At 41.7% G+C, this 9792-nt stretch overlaps 1 protein-coding gene across 4 annotated transcripts in view; it reads left to right on the plus strand.

Annotated features, from left to right (window-relative positions):
• Rasgrp3 (RAS guanyl releasing protein 3) overlaps positions 1-3125 on the plus strand; it is a 95063-nt gene extending 91938 nt beyond the window's left edge. For all 4 annotated transcript variants that reach the window (XM_055618321.1, XM_055618328.1, XM_055618311.1 and 1 more), the window contains exon 17: positions 1260-3125. In XM_055618321.1, coding sequence (XP_055474296.1) covers positions 1260-1268 — 9 coding nt within the window. In that variant the 3' untranslated portion in view covers positions 1269-3125. The remainder of the gene's footprint in view (positions 1-1259) is intronic.
• The last annotated feature ends 6667 nt before the right edge of the window (positions 3126-9792 follow it).

Genomic DNA, 9792 nt, shown 5'->3' on the forward strand with positions numbered 1-9792 from the left:
TGATATGGGTGTTGTTGCTCTGGAAAAAATAGCCTCATGACCTCAAAAACACTGTAACTAGAAACCAAGATGTATTCCTTTTAGAGTTGCTGCTGGCTAGTTAGATGAGCCCAGAAAGATGACTGCTTGTCCCCTCTGACCTGTTTCACCATGCATAAAACCAAAATACAATTCTGAAATGCAACAAGGTCATGAGTGTACCACAGTGATCCATCAGGGATCTTTAACTATTACATATATTCAAATACCAGTGCACTGCAGGTTTGCTTCAGTTTCCAAGCCAGAGCTCAGACTCAGGGAGGGCTTGTAAACCGAGAGCTAGATTCTCCCCTGTACTAAAACAGAGACTCTCGATAGTATCAGAAAAAAAAGTAAGAATGCAAATTTTTCATGCAAATTTTCTTAGTGCCCTTATACATGTTATGGCATGAATTTCTGAGATGGAAACATTTGAACAAGGAGAATTTTGAGAGGGACTAACGTTTTGTGCATCACCCTATGGAAGTGCTTATTGTTTATTGTATAGAAATTTTATGTGAGACTAATATTTTCATGAGCTCAGTGGACAGTCTGGTTTTTTACATGATTTTATTTGTTTGTATGTATCTGAGTAGGCTCATGTATGTGTGTATGAATATGTACACCTGTGCAAACGCGCCTGCATGCATGTCCTGAGGTCAGAAATGGGTGTTGGATGGCCTCATCTAGCATTCTTTCTGAGTCAGCAGTCTCTCTCTGTCTGGGCTGACATTTTCCTCAGCTGGGGTGGAAGCTAGTTAGCTCCAGCAATCTGCTCCACTTGTCTTTCCCACCATCATCTCAGAGCTGCAGTTCCAGAGATGTGCAGGACAGCTAGCTATTTACACGGGTGCCAAAATCTAAACTCTGTTTTGCACGATTGTGCAACAAGCACTTTGAACAAGCACTTCTCTCTGGTCCCTGCTATTTTTCTTTTTCTTGCTTTTTTTTTTTTTTTTTAATTTTTTATTTCAAGACAGAGTCACATGCTGTTACCCTGGGCTAGCATCCAACTCCTGGGTGCAAGGGATCCTTCTCTGACTCCCAGGTAGTGGAGGCTACAGGCTCAGGTCACAGCTGGCTATCTCTGTGATCTTTTAATTCCCTCCTAAATATGGAGGCTATGAGGTGCTGATCATGTGAGGTCTTCCCTCATATCAGCTGGAAACCAACATTCTAGGAACACCCTGCTTCGGTTAAATGAGACCCAACTCTGCAATAGGTTCTGGTTTTTATTGCAGGATGGCTGAGATCAAGCCAGGGAGACAGAAGGCAATCATGTCGGCTTTGGGGAGGAGAGAGCAGTGAAGCTCTGAAAAGCATTGCCAGCTCCGGAAGCCATCTGCAAGAGATCTGGTTATGCTCACGGCCTCACATCAAGGGACCTGGACGACTTGACTATGGGACAGAAGCTCTAGATTCTGAACTATTTATTTCCTGCACTCTGCCCCCACTGAGGTGCCACAAAAACTGTTATGTGGTCAGCTGTTCCTCACATCTCTCTAGAGCCGATTATACACAGGGGAATGAAAGCTTTGGTGCACACGCATGATACCCGTTCTCCAAACTCCAAACTTAGCTTTTTTATAAAATGTGTGTGTTTGTGTGTGTGTAGGGGTGTCTCATAAGAAGTTGAGTCTGAGCTCCTTTTTTGTGCCTTTTAGATGGGACCAGGACTTGAAGTTTTACTGAGGAACAAAGACATTTTTCAGGTTCTGGAAGGCGGTGTTCCCTCTGCTGACGATTACCCGTGAGGAGTGTTTATAGTGTCCTACCACACAGGGGCTGTGGTGTGTAATGCCATACATGTGTATCACCTAGGTCTTACTAGTCCTGTATCACTAAGGGGAATCATATTCCCCAAAGCTTCCCTGATATTTGTACTAGTCATGGTGAAAAAAATTATACACCTAATTGGCTTCCCCGGTCTTTCTGAAGATTCCCAAAATAGAATGTTAATTAAGAAATCAAATCAAGTTCCAATGGATAAAATTTAGAAGGAAAAAAAAAAAACCCACTGAATTATTAGGTGAAAAGAAACACAACCAGTTTGGAAAGCTGAAAGTAAGTTTAAGACTTCTGTGGTGGTTAACTTCTGGATGCAAAAAGGGTAACTTAATTTCTACCTAATAAATTCTCATCCACAGGAAGAAAAATCATCATAGATCTCAACTATGGATTGATAGTACACTCACACCTTTATAATATTAATAATTTAAATGTCTTCCTTTGGGTGTGCATCTTACGAAATAGATTCATGATGTTCAGAAACAGAGACAGAGGCAGGCTGGTGTTGCGTGCCTGTAATCCCTGCACTCAGGTCATGAGGTAGGAGGGCCTCAAATCTTAGGTTAGCCTAAGTAACTTAGTAAAATTCTGTCTTGAAAAAAGAAAAAAAAAACCCAAATGTAATAATAAAAATAAAAGAAAAATTGAGGTGGTTGAATCTGTCATTGAGGGGACCAGTCAAAAAAATATTCCACAGAGGTAGCCAGGTCCACAGTTGATTGCTGACATCTATGCTTCCCATTTGAAGCCGATTGTGGTTTTATTTGGGAAAGTTGCTTCTATACAGATCAACTGATAATTCTGCTCTGGTCCTTAGAAACTGAGAGCATGGGGACATAAAGGCTAAGTGGTTCCAGTGTCTTAAAACTTGGGTAGAGCTGACATAATGTGCTCTGAAGGATCTGGGATGGGAAATGATTTGGATTGGGAACACTGAAGAAATGACGTTATTAACTGAAGGAGCCGTGAGTAAGCTAGGTGAGAACTCACCTAACAGGGTCAAGCATCTCAGAGGGCAGTGCTGTTAGATCTATGTATATACACTATCTGTTACTGTTCATAAATACAGCGGAATATATGTTAACAACTTAAAAGCAGAAAGTGGTAACTTAAATACAGGAAAGCCTTCTGAAAAAAAAGTCAGAAAGAAACCTGTAAAGAAATGTTGGACTTTTTATATTTGTTTTTAAAGGAGTTATTTCACTTGCCATTTGGTTTGGATATTTATGAGTTTTCTTATATGGAAGGAATTTGGTATTTGCAGTCTTCCTAAGATAAGGAAACAAAATGTACCTTCAATGAAAAATAAACCAAACAAAAAGAAATGCAGTGTGTATTGTATGTGTGTATATACCATGCTTTACCTGTGTATCGCATGCATATACAAACACAACCATTATTAGCCCACTGAAGGGAATTCTAGTCCATTATGAAGCTGCTTTACAGTTTTGGTTATACCACTGACTTAAAACCAATGGTGACTTTACTGATGACTTAAATTCATCCATTTTTCCAGAGTCAATAAAATAGCCAAGTCGTGACAAAGCGAAACAGAATGATTTTGCTTCCTCCAGTCCCGTTTTGTAGTAGATTGTCACCCTGATTTTCTTTCGTAAAGAAAAGCCTTACTTTGCATGTGGATGTTTTGCCTGCTTGTCCCCAAGTGCACCACATGCATGCAGTGCCCCTGAAGGCCACAAGAGGGTGTTGGATCCCCTGGAATGGGAGTTACAGTTGTTAGCTGTCATGTAGGTACTGGGAATTGAACCCAGTTCCTCTGGGAGAACAGGCAGCCCTCTTAACAACCCTGAGTCATCTCTTAGCCTCACTGTTATCTTCTCTTGGGGGGAGGGGGACATTCAGTGTGTATCTAGGGAAACAGGGTCTCCCTGTGCAGTGAAGGATGGTCAGTAAATTTCTAGGTGGCTCAGGCTGGCTCCACACGGGAGAGTACTGAACTGTACCCTGCCACTGTCACCTTTGAAGGGAAGAGCAAAGCTAAATTCTTTGCAGCCAATTAGATAGGGCAGTGCATATTAGCTACTTCCATTGATTCTTCACTGAGATACTTAAACCAAAGCAGCTGCAACTGGCATTTGAAGCCTTTTGTTGAAGGTCTGCCTTCTCAACAATGTCCCCAGTTCCCACAGTAACTTCCTTTACATGATCTTAGAGCTTTGCTTTTGGAAAATGATGAAGGCAGAATCCAGAGGATAGGCACACCAAACTGGTAACGGGTGATGGAAGCTCATATAATCCTCAGAGAATCACAGTATAATTGTCAAAACTAATGACAGTAAGATTCTGGACTGACAAGATAAAAACTCAACCAACTGTTGAGCATACATACCTTTGGAATACAGCTTCCACCAGACTTATGCCCCATCTCTGCTGTCTGAAATCATGGGATACAGGCCACATCAGATACATCTAGAGGCGCCTCTGTTTCTTCATGCAAAAAAATACATTTCATTGCCTGCTGGGGGCGGCAGTGAATTGAACCTTTAATCCAAGCTCTCAGGAGGCAGAGGCAGAGGCATCTCCGAATTCGAGGCCAGCCTGGTCCAGAGTGTGTTCCCAGGACTGTCAGGGATACACAGAGAAAATGTCTTGAAAAACAAACAAGATATGTCATTGCTTTCAACTATTTCAGCGAACCATTATTCAATTAAAAATCTGTGTCTAAAGTTACTTTAAAAAGAAATACAAATGAAAATGCCTAAAGGAGCTTTTTATTCTGGGCACTGTCATATGGAGTTTATCTGCTAACACTGTCTAGTCTTCCCATTTGAAATTAGGTGGTCAAGACAAGGAACTGCCTAGGTAAAATGTAAATGAATTTAAAGAAAAATCTATATAGTGTGCACATGTAAACAGTCTATAGCATAAATATGGTTAAACGGCTACAATATAGTTTCTCACAGTGAGATGGGAGAGAAACAGAAACTAGCTTTAAGAGTCAATGTGTCCCCTGCACTGACGGCTGGGCTGAGTTTTACAATTTCAGAAGGCGGGTAAGCACAGGAAGTGACTTCATTTGCAACCCCACTTCTTGTTGCACCAGACCGAGCTGGGTAAACATGGGAGCACATGGGGACCTTACATGAGAATACTTCCATGTCCTCAAGAGTCTCAGTGGCAGTCACACTACAATTTGTGCCCACTGAGAATGTGGAGGAGCACTGGGGAGGGGGAAGGGGGATAGCACTTGAACATTTCCATAAGCAACTGTGCCGAACACTTCAGAAATAAAACATGAAATTGGCAGGAAGAAAAAAGGGGGGGGGGATGGTGCAGTTCTAATCAAGTACCATACCCAGATGCAATGTTAGGGACCATGGTTACACTTTGGGTCAAACATTACATAAATCAGTCTTTCTATGGTAACTAGGGAGATTTATACGTTATAAATATGTTACACCATGAAAGAATGAATTCTAATTCACTTTAATATGATAATGACTCCGTGGTTACGTGGGAGAATAGTTTTAGGAGACACCTGTAGACTACTTAGGGAAGAAGTATCAACATCAGCAAGTCATTTTCCCGTACTTAAGGCTCCCGCATAGCTGGGTATGCCTGGCTGCAATGTGCTTTTAAATGGTCTTGGGTTTTTTGTTTTTTTTTTTAATTTTGTTTCCATTTCACAGTACGATAAAACAATATGACAAGATTTTAAAAATGTTGACTCCAGATAAAGCATTTAAGAACTTTTCTGGACATTTCTATTTCTAAACAGTTTCAGGGAAAAGACACGTTTATCTTTACTATAAATCAGTTTTAAAGTAGCAATGAGCATAAAGCAAAGAGAGAGAGAGAGAGAGAGAGAGAGAGAGCGCGCTTCGGTCTTTAGCCCAGGGAAGGAGATGGCTCCAAATCAGACATTGATCAGAAGGGTCTGCAGGAGGGTGTGGGAAGAAGTTGCTGTGGTAGACAGTCAGTGGTTGTATTATCTAACAAACCAACAAACAGAGCAGACACTTATACTTTGGATAAAATTTCAAAACTGAAACAGCATGAGCACCCAGGGCATACTAGAAATCATGCTGCTGGCTGAGGAAATGAACAACATCTGCCATCTCACAAGAAAACAAAATGGCAACAGAACATAGAAAAATGGTTCTTCAAATTTCTCAAAGAATCTAAGCAGCATTAATGGGGTTCCTGATCCATACAAACCATGTCAGTAATAAACATTTATTGCTGTTTTGATGTACTAAGTTTTAGACAATGAACACACTGTCCTACAGGACAAGTATACCACAACCTTTTGAAGTACCCTGTTCACCAGAGAAGTATGCATCTCTGGCAGATGAAAATCATTTGTTTGATGTCAGTTCTTTCCAGATTAGCACCTGTACCCTAATCTACAGTAAATAGAAGTCAAACACAGAAATCTGTAATATGAGAGATTTATTTTCACTTTACTCAGCTTCTGATATAACCAGCCAATAAGTACACAATAAGGCGCTAGACCCAGACCATCCGATGCAGTAGCTAACAGTGCTGGTGCCAGGGACTGAACTCACAGCCATTCGCACGCAAGGCAAGCACTCTGCCAGTGAACCATGTTTCAGCTTTGTATTTCAGATGGTGATAAAACAAAACAGAAACAGAAGTCCTCTACATTCTAGAACTACTTAAGGGATTTTACAACATGAACCAGTAAGGAGTCTTCCAGCCTGTAACTTACTCTTTTCCTTGTTTTTGAAATGCTTATTACAAAGCTGCTTAAGTTCAGCAACTATTAAGTGGTGGTGATTGTGTAGAACCCCAAAGCATTCCAGACCAAATGGAGCAGAACGCACAATGCTCCTGACCACCAACACAAGCAGAGACAAGGAAGAGTGACACTGGGAGGCTTGACTAGCTGCAGAGACACTTGCCTTTCACTGATAGGATCTGAGTAGCTGCAAACTGTGATTGGCTAAGACCTGTGGAATTATAAGGATGTACTTTGTTTAGTTAAAATTTATTCGTGTCAGGCACTTGCCTTTCACTGATAGGATCTGAGTAGCTGCAAACTGTGATTGGCTAAGACCTGTGGAATTATAAGGATGTACTTTGTTTAGTTAAAATTTATTCGTGTCAGGCAAGGGTACAGTGTACTGAGAACAAAGGCTGCTCTGGGCTATCACCCATGTACAGTGACAGGTTTAGGTTAAGCTTAATATCCTTAATAGTAATAACTATATTTTCTAAACCTTGTCACTTACATATCATTCTTCTTGGTTTTCCTCCTACCCTGATTCTCTTCCACCTGTCCCATAAAACATGATTCCTCAAAATTATAAATGATTCACTACCTTTCTCCCCTTATTTAGGGAATTCAGTAGTGAATCATAATTATCATTAAGTATCCCAATGGAAAAATCTTTGGATCCTTGTTCCAGCCAATCCCAAATCTTTCCAAGCATTTCTTTGAGTTTTCAGATGAAATACAGCCCCAGAATATTACACTTTTATTACAATAAGTAATTTTGAGACAGAAGAGGGAAGCCACCCTGTGGGTGGCCACTCAGCAGGTGTTAAGCACATCATTAAGGTACCCTTACAAAGGTGTTGTGATCACTGTCACTAATGGTATAATTACTAATGTAAGCATTCCTTCTAGTAATCATCTTTTGGTGTGTAAATAAGTAGACACTGGGGGAGTAGGGAAATTAGATCCCCTTGTCGGCAGCTGTTGGATTCTTCTTTGCTGTCCTGGATGCCTTGACCAAAATAACTGTCAGTTAAACAAGCCAGCCCACTGGGGCTCACTGTTTTGAATACTGCAGATTCCTTGAGGAAATACAGGGCAATTACTTGCAATTGCTTGCTTTGGCTTCTGAAATGCAACCACAGCCATGCCCGTTTCTAGTAGTCTGTACCAGGCCATTTCCTAGCACACACATCTTGGAGAACTCTAGATGGCCCTACAGCCATCTTCACCCAGGCTAGAGGGGATCATTTCCTGATGGCCTAGGTGCAAATACCCTTTTCCTGGCCTTGTGAGAAAAGGCACTTACTGATCTAGGCAGACACACACCTGTGCTCCTTCTCCCAGTGCAGCAGGGCCACTCAACAAAAGGCTTCCCACATAACCTTTGTTTTTGGCGGAACCATGTGAGCTGCCATCAAGAAAGAAGTTCGCTTCTAGCCACCGAAGCAGCTTAACCAAGGAGTTAGAGGCAAGGCTGAGCCACCAGTAGACTGAGCCTTTGTCAGGCGGCCGATAGCGGCAGAGGCAGCAATGAGGATGGCAAAAGTAGAGTGACTGGTTGAGAATGAAGGACAGAAGGTTGTGAGGAGCCAGAGAAAAAGCAGGCCCTGCTTACTAGAAAAGTTGTAGCGAGCTGTTCAAGGGCCAAGGGCTTCAGACACCCCAGGCCTGGGAGCTGCTCTCACAGGGTGAGAGATCCTGGTAACAAGCCTCCACCCACACTGGGCAATGCCAGCTGTTGCCAAGGGCTACACAAACAATGTAACACTAGAGACATCTGCAGCGTCAGTTTCCACCTGCCTGGGGCAGGTGTTCACTGCAGTCTCCATCATTAAATGGGAGGAACACAGACACAGGCAGTCGGGCCAAACAAATTATCTTTCCTCACTTAAAACCTTTGCGTTTTGCTTCTGACTACTGCTCAAATCTGCACTGTCTGCATTTGTTACACAAGTGCATCCAACTGCACTGCATCTCACTTCAGCCTCTGCCTCCCACTGCACCATTAAACCTGTTCTCCACTCTAGCCCATGAATTAGATGAATTATACAGGTTCCAAATTGGGGCATCCCAGGTTTTACTGATGTGTCACTGAACGACAAAATTTCTAATTATAACCATGCAAGTGAGAAACAGAATAAGGAAATCAGGGAGAAATCTTACAGAGCGTGGCTGTATGTGGTGATGAGCACAACGTGGATGTATTTTTCTACGTATGTAAGCCCAATGATTTTTGGTGGTGCATACCAGTAACCTCACCACTTGAGTTAGATGGAAGAAGGTCAGTACAAGGTCACCCTGGGTTAAACAGTAAGTTCCAGACTAGCCCTAGCTGCAGACCTTATATCAAAACAACAACAACAAAAAAAACCAAAACACAACCAAATACCATAGGTGAAGGTGGTGGGCGATTACGTCCGCTTAAAATTTATTGTTACAAGAACATGAGCCAAGTCCAGAAAGAATCCATAATATAGGAAAAAGAGGAAATGCTTAAGGAGATATGATTTAGTCAATAGAAATCAGTTCCGTACATGTAGAAATGGTCTCAGTTCTTTCCCTCAGGCAGACTTAGTCTATGTCTGGTACAGCTGGACATCCGCCAGGTTAGCATGAAAGGAACAGGTCCAGTGGCACGACCTAAGAGTTCTCACCACTGACTCCTGGTTTCAGCTCCTGACCCTGGGTGGAACAATGCCTTGGAGGTCTGCCTAGTCTGTTCCTAGAGATGCCCTAGTAGTTCATGTAAAAACAAAACAAAAAAACCAAAAAACCTCCTAACAGCTTGATTCTCAAAGACATCCCCATTCGCCTTACTCCAGTAAATCACTACTGAGCACAAGTTTAAAAGTGTCTACGAGATCAGGTCTAGTGTAGTTATTGGCACTTGCCTGTAGACCAATATATTTGGAAGGCTGAGGTGAACCCAAGAGTTTAAGGCCAGCTTGAACAACATATTGAAATTCCAACCCCAAAGAAAACAAGCAAAACCAGAATATACCATCGATCAAAGAAACACTCTACGCAAACACAAGGAAACTAAAATGGTAAAGCTGGGCTATCTTATCTAGAGAATTTACGGTAAAGGGGAGAAACTAAATTATTTTATGGCTTCTCAATGTGGAGAAAGATGTCTAGTTTAAGCCAGAAACAAGGATGTAAAATTTAGGGCCATTGTGGAGAAATCTACCATTTATCCCCACACATGATCATATTGAGAAAGCAACCCAGTAAGAATAAATCAAAATTCTACTTATCAAGAGTTAAGTCTAGCAGGAATA

This window comes from Psammomys obesus, unplaced genomic scaffold, assembly GCF_907164565.1.
Source record: "Psammomys obesus unplaced genomic scaffold, mPsaObe1.curated_primary_1811, whole genome shotgun sequence".
Classification (NCBI taxonomy): domain Eukaryota; kingdom Metazoa; phylum Chordata; class Mammalia; order Rodentia; family Muridae; genus Psammomys; species Psammomys obesus.